The sequence below is a fragment of the Acanthaster planci genome, linkage group LG11 (genome assembly GCF_054643075.1).
Source record: "Acanthaster planci isolate LZ-2023a linkage group LG11, COTS_SCS, whole genome shotgun sequence".
NCBI lineage: Eukaryota > Metazoa > Echinodermata > Asteroidea > Valvatida > Acanthasteridae > Acanthaster > Acanthaster planci.
This window is the reverse complement of record NC_141787.1, coordinates 14,486,866-14,509,773: the sequence shown is the minus strand read 5'-3', so window position 1 is coordinate 14,509,773 and position 22,908 is coordinate 14,486,866. Positions and strand designations below refer to the sequence as shown.

At 40.5% G+C, this 22,908-nt stretch overlaps 1 protein-coding gene across 4 annotated transcripts in view; it reads left to right on the top strand.

Annotated features, from left to right (window-relative positions):
• The window catches only part of ppp1r10 (protein phosphatase 1 regulatory subunit 10), a 54,766-nt gene that overhangs the window by 19,435 nt on the left and 12,423 nt on the right, over positions 1-22,908 (top strand). For 3 of the 4 annotated variants that reach the window (XM_087143673.1, XM_087143672.1, XM_087143674.1), the window contains 10 exons: positions 6,398-6,473; positions 12,204-12,304; positions 13,662-13,748; positions 14,058-14,193; positions 15,368-15,419; positions 16,103-16,555; positions 16,923-17,031; positions 17,223-17,398; positions 18,482-18,594; positions 19,693-19,761. In XM_087143673.1, the coding sequence (XP_086999799.1) occupies positions 6,465-6,473; positions 12,204-12,304; positions 13,662-13,748; positions 14,058-14,193; positions 15,368-15,419; positions 16,103-16,555; positions 16,923-17,031; positions 17,223-17,398; positions 18,482-18,594; positions 19,693-19,761 (1,305 nt within the window). In that variant the 5' untranslated portion in view covers positions 6,398-6,464. Of the gene's footprint in view, positions 1-361; positions 882-6,397; positions 6,474-12,203; positions 12,305-13,661; positions 13,749-14,057; positions 14,194-15,367; positions 15,420-16,102; positions 16,556-16,922; positions 17,032-17,222; positions 17,399-18,481; positions 18,595-19,692; positions 19,762-22,908 lie in introns of those variants that run through there. The other variant, XM_022229360.2, reaches the window with a different exon arrangement.

Sequence of the window (22,908 nt, the reverse complement as noted above, 5' to 3'; positions counted from 1 at the left end):
TTAAAAAAGTAATATTGTATTAAAGTATATGTTTTACCATTAAAAGAATAGTTTTTACTATGATTTCTTTAAAAAGCGCTTATATTAATTTAAGTTAATATACTGTCGCAAAGCGCAAAAGCTAATGAAGACCGCGTAACTAGTCAGCTTTTGCCGTGATTTATGTTCAAATATTTGACCAACGTATTTCTCACATCATGATAGCATTCCAAACATACTCAGTATAAAAGAGTACCTTGGATTCATACTTTTGTAAAGAAACAAAAAAAGACGAATTTCACAGAGTATATGAAGAAAAAGTAAGACGCTAAAGGGTTCTATGCGACGTATTCAGGGCGTCTCTCTGACGTCATTCAGCGCATGCGTATAAATACGCAGATAGCAGTCAGTCGTTTTTGTCGTTGCACGAGAGAATTTATTTGGCCTCGTTGAGAAAATTCGAATCCCAAATATTACCTTCTATCGATATATTCAAACTTTCAGTTGTCCACCAAGTGACGACTGGTGACTTATAGACATTGTTTCACATCCTTTTGCACAAATTTGTTTGCAGTTTATTACAAGAAAGTAAAGGGGAAATGCACAGGAGTTTTCGTGGCTTGAGAGAAAAACATGGCGGGCGTCATTTTTCTGCTGAAAAAGTGAGGCCATACGTTGAGCCATAAGTTTAAAATTTCGACCTGGAAATGTCCCCTTGCTGACGTACTAAGTATGTAAAACTAGTTGGCAAGATCCCCTTGGTGTCTGAAACAAGTACAATGTAAATCTAGGAGTGTATTTCCAAGCATTGTTAAAGAAAAGAGGTTTGTTCGGCGTGCTCTCGCACCCGGTTGTGCCGGGAACGTCATCCAGATCCTGCAGGGGGACTGTTGGAAAAAAATGTAAGTTACCGCGGTGTTTCGTGTCGATTTTTCGTTTGTTAAAAGGAAGCTTTTAAAGTTTGTTATCGTGTGACCCCAACAGTAAGTATTCATTTGGTTATTTGTGTGAAAACTGGTTGTGTTTTTTTCTCTTTAGGCGGTTTGTGTTGAGTTGTAAGGGGGGAACTGTGTCAGTGTTTCTGTTTGTGGAATCTGCGGGGCCGGGGAAGCGCGGGTACGTTTGTCGCCGTGCGTTGTCTGGGAACCATTAATTGCATTGTACATGCACGGTGTGTGTGCCATATACCGCCATGTGCGGTCACATGACCTGAAGCATGGTGATTGGGCAGCGGTTTCTGTGGGCCTCGTGGTCATTTTCATAGGAGGGGACTCTACATGTATGTAGAGATGTGTTCCTCCAAATCTAAAAGAAAAAAATGATTTGAAAGAGAAATAAGTTCAATATTTCAAATGAGGCGGGCTTATTATTAGCTTTTACCTTCTTGTTAGGTTTTTACTTGTTCTGTTGCATAGTTTTTTTCTTGTGAATGTTGACTCGAAAAAAGAAAAGAAATTACGAGTTTCATGTATCTGTCATGTAGCATGTAATTTGTCTGTTTCTGTTGAAGTAAATTTAAGCAGTTTTATGAAGAAAATTGTCTTCCCCTGTTGTTTGTTTTGTTTGTGTTTTGTTTTTCTTTGCACTTGCCCAGGAACTTTGTTAAGTCTAGAAGTCTATAGTACTAAACCATGACTAAACAAAGGAGAATAAAACTGTGAAAAGTACATACATGTACAAGATACCGAGTAGCAATCCGCTGGGAAAGAGTTCCATATCTGAACAGCACTTGACACTCTGTGCACGAACTCTATCAGACTGGTCTGAAAAGCACCGTCTTCTAACTTTATTCCGTGTAAATGATTCAATATTATCCCTGCCAAATTTGATGTTTTTCAGACGTATTCTATGGCTTTCAGATGGCTGATATGCCACGGCAGGGGAAGGCCAGTGATATGCCCATGTATGGAATCCTGTTCTGTCAACTGTTTTGTAACTTATTTACCGACATGTTACAGGAGTGAAATATGCTTTTATTTATAACCTACCTGTAGTCGGGAGCCATGACAGAATGATGTGCTAATGAATGATGCGATAAGGGTGTGCATTTTCATATTACTAAACACAAAATCAAAATATATGTATTTTCACTGTTATATGCAAGTCAACACGACTGGTTTTGGTGATAAGTTTGTGTAAGAAAATGCACTTTGTGAAGCGAAAAACTTGGTATCTAGTACAGTGATTAACAACGTAAATGAAGGTGTGCAACAAAGGAGAGCTAGTCTAGTGTATTTGTCTTTTGTTTAACACGAAGATGGCATTCTGATTTTTTAGTTTTGGAATTGAAAATGCCTTGGTGTTTTAATGCTGTTCCTACTCTGTAAAATCCAAGGTTCATTGTGGTACATGTAATATGCAGCTTTTCCTGTTGGCAGCACAATTGTTGGAAATCATAAGTTCCATGCATGTAGAATTTGTGGGAAACCTGGATGTACTTTACATTAGCTGGAGTCATACGTGTACATGTAGGGCTGAGTCAGTTTGAATAATTCACTATTTGAATATTCAACTCTCAGTTTGATTGAATATATCCGAATATTTGGTTGTACCGATTGGCACATTGTTGATGAACAAACCAAGATCAGTTGCAATAATGCACACAATTGTACATTATAATTACTATAATAGCTTCTCACGTCAAGGAGTGTCTCCAGCAACAATTTAGCAAGATTAACCCTAACAGTCCCAAATCCTCCAATTTCAATACGATTTTACTTGTATGTACTCCGTAGGGGGTAAGGGTTACTGAATAATTTATGTTTTAGATCATATGATTTCTTTTTTAATTTGAATCTGCTTGAAACAAGCCTCCGTAGGGCAAGTATTCTCATTTAAAAAAAGAGAAAATTCTCCCTCCCTTTTCATGAATTTTGCATTCGAATATTCAAATTCCGAAAATAATATTCAAATATTCGATAATCGATGGAATATTCATATATTTGGCACAACCCTGCATACATGCCATGGGTATAGGGGAATGGACAGTTATTTTCACTACAAATGTTGATAGATGTTAATGTGACATCCAACCTAATTGTACAAGAGAATATCTGTTTTTCTGTAGATATTCTGCAAAAGGTTTTGCAGTTTGGCCCGTTTATGAAGACTTTAATGAGGAAATTTACTTTTATGTACATGTTCAATTTGTGGACCATTTCAGACTATCTTTTTAAAAGTATAGACACTGTTCCACCTTTTTTTTATTCCCAAACAGAAGCAAAGCAAATTTATCAATTGAAATGCTTAGTTTGGAAGCCATTCTTAAACCCAATAAGTCACACTCAGAGGGCCTCTGTTATGTGGATTAGGAATTTTAAAATTATATTTAAAGAAGAAATCAGCGAACTAAAAAATCGCAAATTTTGCAGTAGTACTCTGACTAACCTTAACTTCTGCGGTGGGTTTCTCGTTCTCTGCTGTTGGATCCAACCATACAACATGTTGAACAGGGTCGTCTTCTTCATTAGTCAATTCAGAGTCCAATAGACCTTGGCCACAGTGTGATATCTTTATAGGTGTGTAGCATGGTTGGGTTTAGAAAGGATTGGACCGAATTGCTGTCGCCTCCAAATTGAGCCTTGATGGTCACACTGGTTAGCACTTGTCTTGTAGTGTCTTCCATCACAGACTTGCACATACTGTACCATAGGCCTACATGCTGCAGTTGGAAAATTGATTTTTATGTATTAGTTAAAGCATGTTTGACGTAAGTTTTGTCGCTGATAGCTCACTGAATGCCTGAACCAGTTTCTTGTAAAAAATATCCCATATGAAATATATTTGTCATCATTATCGACATCAGTCTATTCATAGCCTTCCTTTATAGTCTGCAGCTGCGAAAATCAATAAATTTATCTATGATAAGCTAAGGGACCCCAACCCCCCCCCCCCCCGAAAAAAAACTTATTAAGAAGATCATATGAAATGTCCTCTGCCGTTACCTTAACTTCCTTGCATATTTACCAGTACCTTCCTTAATTCTCAAAGTCCAGTGCTTTGCGGGAATCAGTGGCACATTTTTTTTGTAGCTAGTGGAGAATTATTGACCATGTTGTGCTTTCACCATCCCTGCTGAAGACAACATGATACGTCAATGGTGAAGGAGTTATTTATGTTTCTGCATCAATTAGCCGTTTGTACAGGTGGCAGAATACACCGCGTGACTTGATAGGGTTTAAGGCAGGTGCTTATCCTGTACACTGCACAGTACGACAGGATCCGGCATTGTATTCTGCTGCAGCAAAACATGCTTATTCTCAGGCGGGTTGCTTTCAGCGGGAACTGGAGTGAACTCAATGGGATTAGGGTTGAAGTGTATAATTAATCATAAATGATAGATGTAACCCTAAAAGAGGGGTTGGGGGAGGCAGATTCCACACCCCCCCCGCCCACATACAGTGCATTTTTCCCCCACAGGCCAAGCCTTTAGGAGTTTTTTCTTCAGTTAACACTTCGAGGTCATTTTAACGCCAATTTTGTGTCGAAAATAACCCAGCTCTTTCAGGGTTAATAATCCGGTTTGGATGGGACAGCTAGTTTAAAGGAATGGTCTGGCTACGTGATCTTAATTCCCCAGAACTTTGGGGGAGGGGGGGATGATATGAACTCCCTGAATCCTCACTTGTCCTTTCAAAATGGCACAAACCTCTTCTGAAGTAATGACAGATGTGATCCATCTGCCTCAGTCATCTCATGCCATGCCACATCACCCTCCCCCCCCCATCGCTCAAGCTACACAAAAAAAAATCAGAAAATGAAAACGTAAAAGTAAAAGCCTGAAATTGTCAGGAAGTGAACTTCCTACTTTTAATGGTTTGGATTTACAGCGATGCGTGTGTAGGTTTCTCAGAAATTGCCTAAATGGGAGCTTCCTTGTTGCTCTTATTTAAAACCAAAAACCAGAAGGCATATATAATGTCATCTACATATAGCTGCAACTTAATGCCGTTTTGGTCTTATATCACAGTGTATACTGATGGTGTATATCATGAATGCTATTTTTTAATTCAATCAAATGCAGGAAAGTTGCATAATTGGGTGACGGCTGTTTGTCCAGGTCAAGTGTCAGGTTATTAGGAGTTTGGTGGAGGAATGATTACTCCATCAAATTAGAATTGCATTATGCCTAAGCTGGATGACCGTAGTAACTTGTATATTTGTACAGCCTTGTTTTTATGAACAGCTTGTAGAAATTGTGCATCTTATGAAAGCAAACTTTCAGGTTACTAACGAATTACCCCATTTCCCCAATTGATGGTTTCACTTGCCCACTCATGTTATGCATGTGTGTGTGTGTGTTAATTTTCACGACAAATCTGTCAGTGCACAGGATTTTGTTAAAATTGACATGCATCACTGTATAAAACAGGGATGTGAGAATTCAGATTTTTAGCTGATTTCGGCTTTTTTTGTGTAGATGTTGACCCTGAATTTCAATATTTTGTACGCCTGGACTGTGCAGAAGTATGGGAACTTTTTACCTTCCGGCTTTTTGCTCGCTGTTTTCAGCTTTAATTTTAAGTGGCCACTCACACCCCTGTTAAAAAAAGCAAGTTTTTTCAGGTTGGAGTGTCGCACATTTATGTTCAAGGTTTTTTTTTTTAGCCAGTATTTGAAAATGGGGTGTTCAGGTTCACTTGGAATTGAAAACCAAGGGGTCCAAGTTACAGATAGCTGTTTCTACAGATATGCTAAACAGTTCACATGATGTCCAACAGACTGTGTCATACCATGGTAATAGATTGCAAATTTTTATTGGTCGAGAATTTTGGCAGATGACAGCAGGTCTTTTCAAGAAAAGATTTTCTCTTCTGAAAATGAGGAGAGAAATTTGACTTTTGTGCAGGACGGTCTTGGCACGAAGAAAACTGTGGAACATTCTGTGCGTGTGTGAATATGGTTCTGAATTCTGAAATGATTAGCATGATAGGGCCAAAGGAGACCCCCCCAACTAATGGGTCTTACCCATGACAGAATAAGATAGCTTTCTCGAAAATATTCTCAGAAATGTGAAGACAAAATGTTCAATTGAGTTGAATTCGTCCACTTCAGCAGTTTTCTTAGTGAAGACAATTTCAGTGAGGTGAAAAAGTTGTGGCGCAGTAACACGTATTTCACTTCATTCCTTGCATTCATAAAGTCAGTGGTGTAACAAAACAGTTGTTGCCTGTTGTGACAGGGGAGGGGGGGGCCATGGGTTTTGTACTCCCTCGGGGGCAAATGGCACCTTTGGCTTTGCCTTGGGTGCTGCATTTATTTACCCCAGCAGGTGTACAAAACACCATGGTCCCCTGCACAGAAGGCAACAATCGTATACTGGAACACTTTTTTTGGCTAAAACTTTGATGTTGTTACTTATTTTGGTACTGATTTTCTGTTCTCTTCTTTTTTTTCTCTCCCTGTCTGTACCCTGCAGATACAGCCCCCCCCCACACCGGGGTGACGTTCAGTTCAGATCCAGAACAGATTTATTCATCTTTTATATGAAAATGGTAATTATTTCCTGTCCAATAAGAAAACAGTTCCATTTAGGTCCTCACTACGCAGTCAGCAACTTTTTAACTTACAATTTCTGATACATTTCAAGTTACGTTTCCACACACACACACACAAAAAACCCACACTGCACCGTGATACTGGAAAACAGGTGCGCGTACATGTTGACGCATATACATGTAATGCAGTATTGATAAAACCTGAGTGAGTCTGTATACATTTTCTGTGTAACATCATTTGCCATCAGAAGCTGTTGTCTTCTGTAGGGTCTGGTTTCAGGAAATGTACATCTTTATGAATCATTTTCGAGATTTTTACTTGGTTTAGTTATCCAAAAAATGACTTCCAGAAAGTGACTGATCGGAATCCTCCTGCCCAGCAGTTGGTCCTCCTCTTTAAATTTGGACGAGTGGACTGACATCCGTACATGCATTGCAGTTAGATTATACAGGAATAGATATAGAGAGTTGGTCCTGGATGAAATCTGCCACTATCTCACCCTTTCAGAGTAATCTGCCACAGTTCGTAATGTCAAAAAAAGGTGACCAAACAGATTTTGTCACAGATCAACCGAATCAAGCAATCTCACAGATCTGAAAACACCCCAACATGACTGCGAGCACAGTGACTACATCATGGGTGCTCGTCTTTGTCTAGACGTTCAATTCAGTTGGTGTCCCACAGGCTCCTTTGTTAAGACAAAAAGAGGGCCACTCCAGGTCAAATCAAACACTTTTGAATATCAGTCTCACAGATTTGTCATTTTCGAATTTACAGAGATTTTTTTGGTCATATGCCTAAAAAGTTGTGATCATGTGAGCACATGTATGTGCGTACACATTTGCAGGTGCACAAACAACTGTGTACAGTTTAATGGAGTTTGACTTGACTGTTCTTATTCCAGCCCAAAAGCCATGAGATCCATTTTCCATGTTTTACAAGCACAATGAGTATACCCTCGACTGTCTTTTGGTAACATTTAAAAAAATGGATTTTGCAGCTCCCGAGGAGTCAAAGGTCAAAGATCATGTAGCTTGACTTCATGTTGAATAATGACTTTTTGCTGTGGTATTTGCAAATGATTAATTAGTTTGTGGGCTTAAACTTGGTGTTTGATTTGGCGTGGATTGACCCAGGAAAGAAAACTTCCAAGGCCTCAGTTCACATGCAGTACATGTAGGACAAAGGTTTCACTTAAAATTTTGGTTTGAGTCCCGAACAGCGACGCAACCCCTTGAATGGATGCAAGTTAGGATTCACGATAGGATTACTTGTACACAGCAGCTGCAACCCAACCGGAAAAGAGTGCTACGCATACGTGAGGATTTATAGTGGACGGGATTCTGCTCTGAACTCTGCCGAAGTAACTGGGCTTGATGAAGTGGATTCATACCAGGGAATTTGCCCTCCGTTTGTCTTGCTTTGGAAGGAGGCTAGCCATCGGCAGCATTAGTTTCTTGGGCTCGGATGACGCTCCTGTGGACACGAATGGAGGCCTATATGTTCTGAACTGGACCTTGAGGAGCTCTGGACTGCTTTACTGACCGTTGCTCTTTGTCTTGCCCTCTATTGCCCACGAGAAGTCGTCTTCAGTCAGTGCGGTATCTGTGTGCTTTTTGCTTTTTCCTAAAGAATAAAAATGTTCCGCAGGAGAATGTAATAAAATATATGAGAGGCACGGGATTATCTGCGTACAAGCAAATTCTTTGCAACAGAATATTTTGGGGGGACATTTGAAGAAATTCAGTGGGGAAGGAAGGGTCGCCATCTTCCCATTAAAAAGATTCCTTTTGAAAAAATTTTGAAATACATTCCAACTGCTAGAGCAGGGGGAGAATCAAACTAGATTTCACGTTTTTGTTGTCATGTATGTGATGGCTTTGAAACTCTCCAATAGACAGCGGATGTGGAACTTCAGCTAAAATTGATCAAACTTGTTTACATAAAAAGTTCTTAGACATGTACATGTTAACTTCAGGGTCCATTTCAAAAGATGTATTTTCTGTCCCGAGAATTCAGCAGCGAATGTTTTTTGAGCCACACCTCTCCTGTGATTGTTGAATTACACCAACACAGGGAAAGCCAAGACTACAAAAAATAATGAATTCTCTTGTTTGAAAACAAAAGTTAAAGACCCCCTTGATACAACTGCTTTGGGCTTGGAAATTTAAATGGAAATCTGGAATGATTGGCTCTGTTGAAAAGTACCACTTTTTACTGTAATTCCTTCACAATCCAACGCCTGAGTATATTTTTTACCTAACTGAACATTCCATCTTAAACCACAAGTCTTGAAATTTATGCATCGGGATGTGGGGGGGGGGCATAAAGATTGGGGGTCCAGCGGTTACAGACACTTTCTGCTTGGCTCTGCTTTTGAAAAAGAGTTGAACAAAACGGATCTTTAGAATGTATGCACTAGTACTGTGCTCAATAAATTAATTCAGAGCAAAGGGAAGAGGAGTTTTTTGCTCATAGAAACATTTGCAGTTAAGTCCGGGGCAAGCAATTTTGTTGCAAGCCTAAACTGAAACTGCATTCTGTAAAACTGTTTCCCCCAATTTTCAGATAAAAGAATCGGTCAGCATTCCTTTTCATTTAGACAGACTTTCATGCCCAAATATTTCTTCAGACAGTTTTTTCCGTTTAAGAAAACTTGCCCTTCTGATATGCTTAGATGAAAATAAAAATCAGCGATTGATCCATCGGACAGGGGATGACTTGATAAATCTACCAGGCCCTGAACTTTTCTTTGCAAGCTGTACCTGGTAAATTTAGTCGGTTTGACATCGGTTGGACTATAATGGAGATGAGGAATGTGGGTAAAAGAAAGTGTTCAAGGGATGAAATGACGGAGGGGAACGTACATGTACACATTGTAGCATTATCACCTGTGTTACACCTGCAATTGCCATCCAGAATTCATTCATCCCTCAAGTTAACATGCACACACCCCCCACACACAGACACGCACAATTGCACCTAATTTGTTTCGTTTGCTTATTTGCTATGTATCGGCTGGTCACTGTTACCCATTGTTAACGGGACTCCAATATGTGCAACGACACCTCCATATGACCAGTTGGGGCAGTGAAATGGAATAGCACATTTCCAGCCGTCCGTTATATGCTGGATAACAATAATGATTCATTGAACTGTATTGGTGTTGAAATGTCAAATTTGTGCACACGTCTATCATGTATTGGGGCTATATTTTACAAGACGTCATTATTTTCCTCCGCATGAGTGGGCAGTGGTCTTGCAATTCACTCATTGCCACAATATCTGAATGAGACTGACTTCCAGACAAGCTACATGTATGGTGTGGTCATTTCTTTGTCCGTTGCAATAAGTCTGTGCCTCGAAACCCAGTCGTATTTGTGTACAGAATAATTGAAAGATAAGAACAAGAATTCGTAGAAAGCCCCCCAACTCCTAAAGATAAAGGAGCTATGGACAGATGAAACTCGGCATTTCCATATGGGAAGATGGGATAAAAATCTGTGGGGGTTTGAATTATCTATTCACCCGTAATGGAAAATGGCTGGCAAAATTAGGAAGGCAAAGTGATAGAAAAAGGTTCTAGTCATTCATTTCATAAACTGACAGCTGCTAAAAGTGGGTGGGTGACAAGGCTGTGAGGGGGATGCTGAAGGGGTCTTGTCGTCGCATTGACATAGAATGGTCAAAAAAGGATCCACCTGTTTCAGTAATGGATTGTTCCATTGAACCACAGGCAGAGTGTTGCTGAAGTTGCCATAATGATGTATGTGGGGGGGGTGTTGTGCTATTGGTAGTGAGATCCTTATTTACAGGATGCATTAACATATGGGTGCACATGCTCAAATGTGATGTTTTGAGGTAGTAAGGGCAATGATGATTCTTCCAGTAGGAAGAAATAAATCTCTTCTGGGAAGTTCTTTGAAGCTCATTACTTGATTGGCTGATTGTTCTCAGCTGATCGTTTGTGTTTGCTGCGGGACCGATTTCATTGGCAGAGACAATTTTTGGCATCAAAAGCATCAATCTATATTTTCTGTTTTCGTTTTATAAATGCAATAAGACTTGTAAAATGTAAATTTCTTGCTTTTGGCATAACTGTGACAGCAGAGTTTCGGATTCATTTACAAGATAGTAATTTGTTCTCTGCAGAGATATGTTAGGTGGGGGGTGGGGTGTGTGAATTGCATACAACAGAATCTTTATTTTACTTAAAAGACTACACGGTATTGGAGTATTCATGCATTATCTTCAACAGACCAATGAACCAAGATTTTAGCGCATTGTATCCATAGGCAAATGCGTTACTTAAATCTGTTACGTGCATAAATCAAGTAAAAGTCAGCTTGGAAAGACAATCGACAGTGTTTTCTGTATAAGTTGTACTGAGCATATACATGTACATTTACTGTGTCAACCCGTGTAAATAATGTGTACATATATGCTGTGAATAAACCAGTTGAGAAAGAAACGATGTTCTTGTGTTTGTTATTTCTATGTAGAAGAAAGCTATTCCATGTGTGCACCTGAGAAAGAAAGATTTCCCTGTAAAAAACTGCAAAGAGTTAAAGACTGGACTTGCCCAAGTCCACGCAATGTTTCCCCCTCTTTGAAAAGCAGGTTTAGGGGCATTGTGGGGGTCAAGGGTTATCTTTTCCGTATGGGGAGAAGTAGAGTCAAAGTTCATGAGAGTTTTTGAACTACAAGAAACCGAATGTCCACGCTAAGTAGGTGGTGCTAAAGGGTGTACACATTTAACAGGAAAAAAAACAGGTTCTTGAATGGCCATGAAATGATGAGGTCAGATGTATCCCAGAAAATATTTACTCTGTTAGTAGGTGCTAAATATTTGTTTTTTGAAACCCCGGGATTGAAATAAGCTTTTACTCGAGTTATTTGTTAGAATAATGCATTTGTATGGAAAATAACAATTCCAACGGATTTTGAAGACTGAATCTCAAGTTCATGTGAAATTATCTTTAAGGTGCGGTCATAATAGTAACAGGTGCCAACTGGCTGAATCTTTGCAGAATTGTTGAGTCGTTTAGTCCATGTGTAAATGTACAGTCCGTCTTTATAATAAACTTCCCAATAACAGAGAAATTGATGGCAAAAGATGTAGTTTTGCTAAGTTGTTGCACAATAGCAAAAATATTGGAAACTCGATACACATGGAAAAAAGTGAATGTAAAATGAAGAAAATAATAACATTGACAATAGACACCACTAAACATGGCACACAAAGTGTGCATGGTACCAAAATAATGAGGTGATTCGTTCAGGTTCTTGTGAAGTTGCGAACCAATGCCTGTAAAAGAAGAAAGTTAAAATCTGGCATGATGAAACAGTAAATAGGCATGTAAAGGTGTTGGCTTTTGCATCGCGTACACTAGAAAACCTGAACATTTTCCTTGTCTGTGTTCCAGTTCATATGACTTCATCTTCAATTTTGTCAAATAATACTGCTGAAAAATTTGCATATTGATATTTGTTCAGATTCGTTCTAACCCAACAGTTCAAAAAGCTTTGGTGAAGAATCCTACAAAATGGGTGAAGAAAAACATTCAGCAGGCAACAAGTAATTTAAAACTTGTTTCGCCAAACAAAATTAACAGGTCTTGCCTTGCAGTTTGCGTCTTATAAATTAGGAGTAAAATATACACTGTTTGTGCCTTTTATTCAATCTTTAATTCATTTTATTATACAATTTGTTTTTGTTTACTCAGTCTAATGCCGTGGATCCCTACCAGTTGCTGAAGGCTCTTGGGCCTTTACTGACGGCCGACGGAGCCATCAAGAACAAGGCTCAAGTCCCAAGAATAGCTGGGTATGTTTTACTTTCCAGTTGCTTTTCTCTGTATGCAGAATTTTTTGGAGCCCGACTCGAATATTTCTTCGGTAAAGGACAGAGATTGTCTGTGGCTTCACCTTTATCTTGAATGCTCTTTAATTGATTGATTAATTTTTTTGTAAGTGATTGTGGAATTATTGTCTTGTGTATGCCCATTTGGGAACTTATATCATTGTTTAAAGTACAAATGGTAAAGTTGAGAAAGGACAAGTGGAAGAACTATTCCTACTGTTTGTGTACCTTATTATTCTGTTTAAGTGTTATGTAATTCACATGGAAACTTCAAATGCCTGTGTTGATGTTTACGCAACCAAGCTCTCCTCTAGGTTTCAAGAAAAATATATGCTTGAAGGTTGCATTTATTTGTTTTCTTCGTTGACCTAACTTTTTGTGAGAGAATGGAAAGTAGGGATATTGTTTTTGGCGTCTGAATTTGAGGCTAAGTTCAGGAGTCAACTTCAAAATTGTCAAACCTGTGCTGGGAGTTGTAGAGAGGGTCAGATATGTGTCATTATAATTTATTCAGTCTCTTCTGCTGTCAGTTAACCGGTAAACCAGGTCTTAAGGGTGTGACGGTTACACGTTTGAACGGGAAAAGTTCAGTGAACATGTAGGTTTTTCAAAGCTTTTGAAGAGAACCTGTTTTTTCCCCAAGTTTGACATTTGATTGATATGTATAGTTGAGCATTTGTTTTTGACAAGTCCAAATAAACATATTCGTCCAACTGCATAATTGATTTTTTTTTTGCATCTGCATCCATCTACTTTTTGGGGGGAGAATTGAATTTAAAGCACGAAAAATGCTAATTTTGAATGCCCTGTGGCATCGATCTACATTTATGCATTGGGCCGATCATGTGTGTTGTTGGTGAACGATATATGCATTTGTGTAAATACCAAAGTAGGCGTTGATGAGCCTCGGTGAAGTGTTGACTGAACATAGTATGGGAAAGTTCTTCTCAATGTTTATCAAATGAAACATTGTTTACATGTACCACCCTTGCCAGATCTTATATTGACGTATGGAGTTGTTTTTATCCTGAAAGGCGTCCGATTTTGTAATTTTCCAGGCTGTTTAAAATGTAAAATAATTTTGCAAGCGTAGAACAGGATAACAATTAAGCTTTGCAGAGTTGCTGCAAGAGAAGTTGTTTTAAGCCGTGTAATTCCTAGTGTAAATAATATGATAATTCATATAATAATTCAGAGAATTCAATATTTTGGCCTGTAAATATTCTTCTCGTGTATGCAATTCAGCAAGCATTTGTAAAAGAGGATTTTGGTGTCTGAATGGCGGCATCGACTTATATTTCGTTGTGGTTTCGCATTACAGCCTAATGAATGGAGCCAGAAAACTTGTCAGTCGCTGCATCTACATAAACATTCTTCGGGCAACCAGCGATGAAGCGTTACTCAAAAGGTAATTGAGCTGAGCTATGTGTTAAGGTTGAAGACAAGATATCAGTCATCTTAGTTCTACGTGTCACAATATTTTCATTTGTTTAAATTGTAGTTATTTTGGCTTATTAGCCACAGTACTTTCTCTATTTTTTTGGACCAAATACTTATAATGATATGGGAAAAAAGCTTTTTTAACATCTATATTGGTCTCCGAACCCTGTGAACATTTCAGACTGGGCTCTTGTGCCAAGGCCAAACCAAGATTTGCTCGTAGCGGTTGCAAAACGAGTACTTGACTGTAACCCGCTGTTTTTCACCCTCCTTGCAGCTTTGTGTTGGACGGAGGTTGGGAGCTCCTCAACACGTGGCTCCAGGAGGCCAAGGAGACCAACAACATCGCCTTCCTGACTGAGCTCCTGAAAGCCCTCCAAAAGCTTCCCGTCACCATCGACATCCTGAAGAAGGTGAGCCTCAAGCCCAACTCCGCAGAGCTGCTTAGCAGCCAGTGTTGCTGAACAAATTAAGTTGCCAAGCATAGGATTAGTGAGAATTTCCATACGTCATGCATATTCTAGATTGAGAGCTGAACTCTCACTGGTCCATTGTCATTGTGTGCCAGTGGCTATTTTTGGTGGTTACCCGCTGGGCACACGAAGGTCTGCGCACAAGTCAAATACATGTCAGTACTGAACTGGTCCCCGGGGATAGTTCATGGAATTGTTACACAGGTGAAATACATTTTTAGTTTCTTTATTTATTATTTTATTTTTTTACTGTTTGCTTTTTAGACTTTGCAGTTGAAAACAGTCATGTTGATATCTGCGCATTTTAAGTTTACTAGTATTATTGTTATTATTACTGGAGAGCGTAACCCTGACTACCCTCTTTGTACCCTTCACATGAGCAGGTGGAGGCACTAGCACATGGTGCCTTTCCCTTACTCCTGAAATAGTTGTCGACTGAATGTGTCTAAAGTACGGTAAAACCAAAATATAAAATTCGCCTCAGGAAATACCAACTTCCAATCCTTTCCGACTATCCACCATCAAACCATGTTATATTTGTTTACTATCCACTCTCAGACTGTGTTATATCTGTAAACTATCCACCCTCAAATGTGTGTATACTAGTCACAAGCAGTATGTATATTACATTACATTTGGTGGTAATCTGTTATTCAGTCAGAAAACATTTCCTGTGCTTAGCAATTCACGTGCATGGCATTGGTCCCTCGTCCTGATGATACACTTGTTTTCAGAGAAAGATGAGCACATTTCCGAAGCTCAGTATGATGATCAAATTATCATATCTATATTCAGCAACGTAATAAAGAAATGTAAATCACTGGCTGTGTATGACTTTCAAGGGACTATATCCTTTTTACTCGTGTTTGCCACGTCCATAAAACAATCTTAGGGCCAGCGCATCTCTCTGGGGAAATCACACAAATCATTGATGGCTTTTCTGCATGTGTATAAACGCCTAATTTGACTGTAGAAGCCCTATAATATTACACAAACACGAGCGCTGCCTCTTAGGCCAGGTTTGCAAACCCCAGGCTTCCATCTACCGGTAGCTCGGCAGCAGTAGCCAGGCATTTCAACAAGGTTCTTTGTTCTTCTTTTGTGACCTATCCAGAACAATACCGCCAAGATGATCAAACAGATGAGTAAAACCGAAACAGATGAAAGTAAGTTGGTTGTGACCATTCCATGTTTACCAGTCATTTGTGCGTAAAAAGAACACACTAGCATAGTCACAGTCGGACTTAACCACACGTGGTTGAGGTCTTGGAACATCGTGCTTAGTATTAAGAGTAATATTTGAATATTTTATAACCCTAACAATCCTCAGTCATTCATACTCCAACACCTGGGCCTGTTGGGATCTGTTAGGATGGGCACTGCACTGTAAACTGACTTTTGTTTGATGGGGGATTAGGCGTACCACAAATAAACAGAGCGAGCTGTTTATGTGCACGGTTTAGTATCTGGTGTTGGGATTTACAAGGATGGGGAAGGTTCCTAGTAAATCACTCGAGGGAGTTAGGGTTAATCAGTTGACTATGAGGCACCAAATGGGTGTGATTTTTTAAAAAATCTTTTCATTTTGAGAATGTTTGGAATTTTCAGTCTTCTCCAAGTGTCGAATTCCTCAGAAAAATGTCAAAGACACATTTAAGTCGATTGGATTCGTGGACAGAAGGTTATGTGTTTGAACCCCACCAAAGCACTTCCGTAAAAGTACTATGTTCATAGAAATTGTTTGATGGGCTGTACTGACAGAAGCACATGTCCCTTGCTGGTGCTAAGTATATTGGTGGTGTTAACCTCCCGCTGAACTTTTTCGTCTGTTTGAAAAATCTTTCAACAGAGTTGAAGTCCTTGGCGGAAGAGGTAGTCTCAGAGTGGATGAAAGTCATCAAGCAAACTCACGAGAATGCCGACGGCAAGCCCGCGTCTGCTTCCTCGGTCGTGAAGAAGAAGAAGAAACTCATCAAGAAGGAGACTCCCAAGGGGGAGAACGAGAAGGATGCAGAGGACGGCGATGGTGACCCGACTCCCAAAAAACTCAAAATGGCGAAGAATGCGAGTTCCAAATCGGAAAACAATCATGAGAGGACTAAGAAAGTTAACATCGGCAAAGCAGACCCGGACGCCAAGGGCAAAGTGCTGTCCTCGCAGGGGAAGTCTCCCAAGTCGGAGAAATTGCCGTCCAAGGTTGGCAAGGAGGTTGCAGAGAAAGAAGGGAAAGTTGGCGAGAAAGAGGAGAAACCGAGAGTGGCGAAGATCAAGAGACCGGCCCACACCAAGTTCAGGGCGACAGGTAGGCAAAGGCCTTAGTCTGTCCAGAAAGAAGCAAAATCAACATTTTTGTCTTCAGGACCATACTTGTTCCGATCGAAATCCCACATTAGGTGAAAGTCATGTTTATTCTGAACAGGTATCAGGTGTGTCGGAAGCTTTCTGACAGGAGACTTTGCGATGCTTGGTGGCCGCAGATCAGTCGGTCCTTTTTGTCAGTTCTGAGCTTGCATGCACAGTTCAGGGCATGTAGTGTAGTTCTGAGCGTACACACAGCAGTGGAAATGGACCACTTTGTCTGTTGCCACTTCTCGTCTCAAAGTCTCCCTTCGCTATGACCACAATTCACACCAGGAAAATTTTATACTTTCTCCATTACGAAACTTAAGGTTTAGAAAAGGCGTCAACGTTGCCGCCCATCAAGATCAAGAAGAAGCCAGTTGAAGCTCCACCAACCCTCACCAAAGGAGACAAGGCAATGCCCGTCAAACGGGAAGGGTAATGTGTCTAATTTTCTTCACTGGTTTGCTCCTTATCAGGCAGAACGATGAAACTTGAAAACCTTCAACTGACCTTGAAAATAACCTATTCTCCTTGCACATTGTGAATATCATAAGCCTCTCACAATTTCACAATCCTGTTTGATTTTCGGACATTATTTTGTGTTCTCTCTATCCTGAATTTGACAGTCCAATCTTTGGAAAGTCTCTCCTCCCCCCGGAGAAGAAACCCAAATTAGACACTCCGTCCTCCGTTCCCGGAAAGCCGTCCTCAAACACGACGTCCGCATCATCCTCAACAAGCACGTCTACGTCGGCCAGTAACAACCACGGCAAGGTCAAGCTCATCCCTGCAAAACCTAAACGTGAGTCCGCCCCCTTAATTTCATCCCCCCCTCCCAACCCCAAAGATAGACAATTAGCTCCCTGGATCTTTTTTTTTTTTCTTGCACATCTTGTTTGATTCATAACAGTCCTGTCCTAATCACCCCCCTCCGCCGTAGCTGGACAAAATAAGGTCAGATTTGAACCTGCTGGATAGTTGTCTTGTATTCAGTATGCAGAGCCGTTACCCTCCCGTGCAGTGGAAATTAAACCCAGGCGTAGCACTCGAAAGGACCTGTTCCAAATTGCTTCCTGCTACACTAAGCAAAAACTTACAGATTTGTGTCTTCTTCAAAGAATATAAAATTAGAGAAACTGCCTGAACCAGATGGACAGAAGATTACAGTCTTTTGCAAAAGTTTAGGACCACCAATGCAAAATGCATTAATCTGAAGACAGACTAAACTTTAAACCAATCAATCATGGCAACTTATGTTTATTTTCAATGTGTAACCTCAGTGTCATGGTTGAACAGCTATTTGACAACATTTCCATGATTTGAAATGTTAAGAATCTGATATCGAGTGTGCCCTCCTTTATTTCTGACTACCTGGATCGGCGTTTTTTACCCAAGGTGCCTTACAGACAAAATGTCATACAAGACCTGCCTTTTAAAAAAAAACTCATTCAAATGGGTATATAGCACTACACCGATGTTATGCACCACTGTAAATACATGTTATCAGTCAATGAGACAATGTAATGCAGGCCCAGTGACAGAAATGCCAATAAAATGCCAGGTGGTCTTAAACTTTGGCAAATGACTGTACATGTACCAAAAGATTTTACTGCGAACTGACGGTGAGTATCTTCTCCCCTACCTCTTAATTCTTCTGAAACATTCTGCATCTCATGAAATAGCACAGTTGCAACTTATATAGTCTCAGAAGGCCAGACTGCATTGTAGACATTGTTTGAAATATTCTTCAGGCAACCGAGTCTCAGAGGAAGCAGACCTCAGCGTTGACATTTTCGGGAGGAGTCGTTTCACTCCCACAGAGGTTGTGGACCTCGTCAAGAATTCCGATATGTATGGATTCCACCTTTTTTTTGTTTCCGACCAGAAGTGCACGAGAGCTCCAACTTCATGGACGCGCTCAACGCGCCCGCCATCCCGGTCAGGAAGGTGAAGATGAAGAAACAGCAGCCCAAGCCGACCTCACCCACCACGAACAAGGTATGCTTCGGTCGTCGTACAACTACCTGTCTCGTTCCCCGTTGCACAGTTACTGATTGTTCATCTGCAAGTGTATTTGTTCATGCTGTTGATAATTTTGAGAGGCTCATCTTTCACAGCTCAGCCATCACTTTTTCCTCGGATCAGCTGATTTCCTCGTTATTCACTTGACATTCATGCCATCGAGAATTGAAAAACGGTGTACAAAAGTCTGGCATAGATTAGAATCTTGGTTTTTTTGTCAAAGTCCAATTTGCACGCCTGACAACTAGCAGTGCACCTGTTCAGGTTGTGCACGTCTGCGGTCTATTTATGGTCAGGAATTTTAAAGTTTGGAATTTGTTTCATTTTCTCCTTGGATATATTTGCCACGGTGCTGTGCGAGTTGTAACCCAGTCATTATGCGATAGGCATCGGTCCTTCTAAAATTGATGTTCTGGGTTCGAATCCCAGGTATTCACAGAATTTTTCATTATTAGCTGAACTGTGTTCAAACGAGGTAAATGTTAATTAGAATGAATCCTTTTCTATGGCATTGTAATCATAAAAGTTTATCTTTCTTGTAACAGACATATCATTTGTTGAGGTGTGGGAGTAACTAATACTTTCATCACCGTTTTCACACTGGCAACCTGCAACTGTTTTCTTAAGAAAATGGTGAAAGTACGAAAGGACTCTTTTTTTTGTTAGAAATTTTTATGTTAGGTTGTTAAATTGGACGTTTCTTTAAAAAAAAGGAATGAGGAAATGATATCTCCCTCAGTGATTACATGATGACGAGGCTGAGCCAGGCCTCTCGTTTCCATGACAACACTGATGTCACATGTTCTATGCGATATCAGTGTCAGCTGTCACTGGGATGCGACGATGGTCTGGCTAAAGGTTGATGCAGAGTGCGAGGCATTTGTCTGAGAGGGAGTGGGCGGGGGACTATACCGATGTCGTGAGGGTACTGTAGCATCTGTGAAGATGTGATGCCCTCAGCTTTCAAGCTTGTTCACTGAGCATCCTTCTGTCTGTATAAACCCCAGGTTCAAAAATCGTACAAGGGACTTTAAAGATGTTCGTTTTATTCTGTTACTTGTTTTGTTTGTTCAGCCCGCTAGTCATCTGTATGAAACCTCCAAAGGTGGTAGTAAGACCATGGAGGAGGCGGACACCACCCAGGTAATGACGAGATGTCTGTGGTGTGTCTTGACTTCCCTCCTTGTGTAGATTAGTGGACCTTACTTCCTGCTGCTTTGCTGTGTTCTCCTTGTCAAGTCTGACCTGCTGTGGCAGTTTTTTACTCTGCTAGTAGGCATTCTGTCTCTTTCAAATTCCAAACATGCTGCAGTGATCCAAGGGTGCTACTCATTTCGATCTGAACAAAATGGAGTCGTCCTGACCTGTGAAAAGAATGACAGATCCTCCCGGTGGTCGTGGTGTTAGTTGGGTGAAATTCCTGAGGAGGCCCCTGGGAACCACACAGCATACTGTGGGTTTAACATGGGCTGTGTTCAACATTCCAAATGGGAGACGGCCAGGGGAAAGGGGATAACTTCCGCTGAAGGGGGGGGGTGTGCACCTCTGCCGTTAATTCACTGCAGACTACGTGCTGGATTTTGATGGAGCAAGGAAGCCACTTAGTAAGCACAAAAGAGCACGACATGTCACTACAGGATAGATCTGCTTGTGCAGCCTGTGTCAAAATCGGTGCTAGCAAACTGCTTCTGAACACCACCGGAAATGCACGCACACTGAAAAGTTCAGTGCAAAAAGGACTTAGAAAAACCGGATTGCTGCCTAAAGACGTGTGACAAATATCCCTTGTGGCAAGTTGTTTTCTCAAAGACTCCACTGCTTCCGATGCAATCTTCACCATGCTGTGACTTGTCCTAATGGAGGCTCCATTCTCTGACAATAGATTCCATGTACATGTTAGCTGATAGAGCACACATGTAGCTGTCTGTTTATGTCCTGTAGGTAGACACACCAATCCTGAGTGTGATATGGTGTGGTGTTTAACTCACCTCTGTTTTCTACGGACGGTATTGCCAGTGACATTTTCCCCCTTGGAGGGGTGCAAACAGCCATCCTCAACTTGCCCTTCAACGCTGAAAATTCTAAAATCATTTTCAAAAACAATTGTATGGGTACATGTATAAATATTTCCAGCAGCAAAAATAAATTTGGTTTGCTTTTGCACATCCAGAAGATCAGTGCCATATGGCAATTCATGACGGTCTGTGCTTTACGCATGGTGTATAGAGGGTTTGCATGGCTGCCATCTGGCAGGCTAGTGCTTTTGTTTCATAGGGTATGCACAAAGAAGGTTTCCCTGTGGAACAAAAGAACTGCCCTGCAAGATGGCTGCCAGGCAAAGCCTCTATAAGCCTCTCAAACCATTGCATTGCATTTCTGCCAAATGTAAGCTGCAATGCATTGTAAGACGCAGGTGGCAGAATCACATCGAAACTTGACACTTGCAGCCAATTTTTTTTTTTTAACTATCACTGCAGGAGTGGGTAACCAGAAAAATTTCACATGCCCCTTTTTGAAATACATGTCAAGTGTACACTTCTTAAATTTCAGACTGCATCCTGGTTTTCTTTTTTAATCTGGGCCCCAACTTGGAATGCACCAGATGCCTCCGTTATAATTAAATTATAAAGAATTAAATGTATGGCTCCTGTTGCTATTGTTCCCTTACATTCACGTAAATTTACATCCTAGGATTCCTCGAGTGAAACTGATCGAAGCTTAATATTAACATGTATGCACAAGTTGAACAAGCTTATTAACTTTAATGACATGTTGTTGCAGAATGGCTAACGGGCCATTTGTGTGGGATAGCGTTTACCAATATGCCATTCCATGTTACATCTGTGGACCCTTTTCTAAAATTGAAAAAAAACATTAGGAGCAGTCATTACTGACTGGAGCTAATTAATTGAGGTATTTTCTGGTGGCGACAAAATGAAGGAAAGTAAGCGTTGTATGTGGATGATCGTAACTTCCTGATTGGCTTTGTCTTTGCCGAGGTTTCCATTACAAATGACGTCAGTGCCAAAGATAAAATACACACAGGTGCTGAATTATGCAGTAGTGCCGCATTACATATCAGTGCATTTACTAATGGGGTGTTGATGGGACTCGTGTTCAGGCAAAAAAAAGGATTCCTGCTTTCCAACCTGCCCTATTGATGCTGCACCCGTGAGGTTTTTTGGGGGAAAATGTAAAATTGGAAATAAAGAAAAAAAAATGCAGATCTGTTGCGGTATGAATGCGGTGCGTAAAGGTTCAACCCACTGATTAATGCCCACAGCTGCTTTCATTGTTCATTTCATTTGAAACAAATAACATCCGACCTCTCTTGCTGTTGGTATTTTTAACCAGTTAACTCTTAGCTCTACACGGAATCGGTACTTCAAAAAGTGAAGAATAAACAGATCTAGCTACACTCACGTGAACCTAGCCTGTTTTCAGATGCCAAGGAAGTAGAGCCATGTTGGGGCCTTGGTCTGTCATGCTAGTTTTCAGGCAGCTCGCATATTGCGATATGAATGACAGTGTGATATCTTAAAGCGTTTAAAATAGGGTCAACTTTTTGCCACTTGTCAGCTGAAGTATTAGTCAGGATTAGTTCTATAATCCCCTGTTGAATATCGGTGAAAAAGCCCTTGTGGATTAATTTCATCGCAGAATGGTATGTTGAGGGAATTCTAAGGAGGAAAGATGTTCCTCGTGTATGGCTGACCCCTGAGTAAACGTCTGTTGGTCCCAACACTGACGGTACAGCTTCTGCTGTGCGCTGTACCAGCCGTAAGGCCACTTAAAAAAAAAGATAGTTCAGCATCAGTTGTATTTGCAAAAAAAAAACGAGGAGGGAGGAGATTTTTTTTTTTAATACATGTACTTTGGTATGCATGCTGATCTGGACTGCCGCACCCATGGAACGAATGTGCCATATTCACTTCAGACTCGTGCACAGAAGTGCACATGACATTGTGTATGTACTCAGGTCACATGTGCGTGCACGAGGTTGTGTGGGCATTGTAGAATCTACGGGGGACAGCTAAGGATATCGGAAAAGACAACTTTTAAAGAAAAAAAAACCAAGATTTTTTGAGGCGGGCGCTGATGCTAAACTAATTCTTTTTTCATGTGGCCTAATAATCCCACATTGTATCGCAGGACCTTGTTACACCTCTAGGAAGTTAATATTGTGGGATTATGTGGTATCCATGGTGACCTGTGTTTTGGGATAAACCCCCCCAAATGTGTTTTCATGAGATGCAATTGAGGGTTAATTGTAATACAACTAGAATTTTT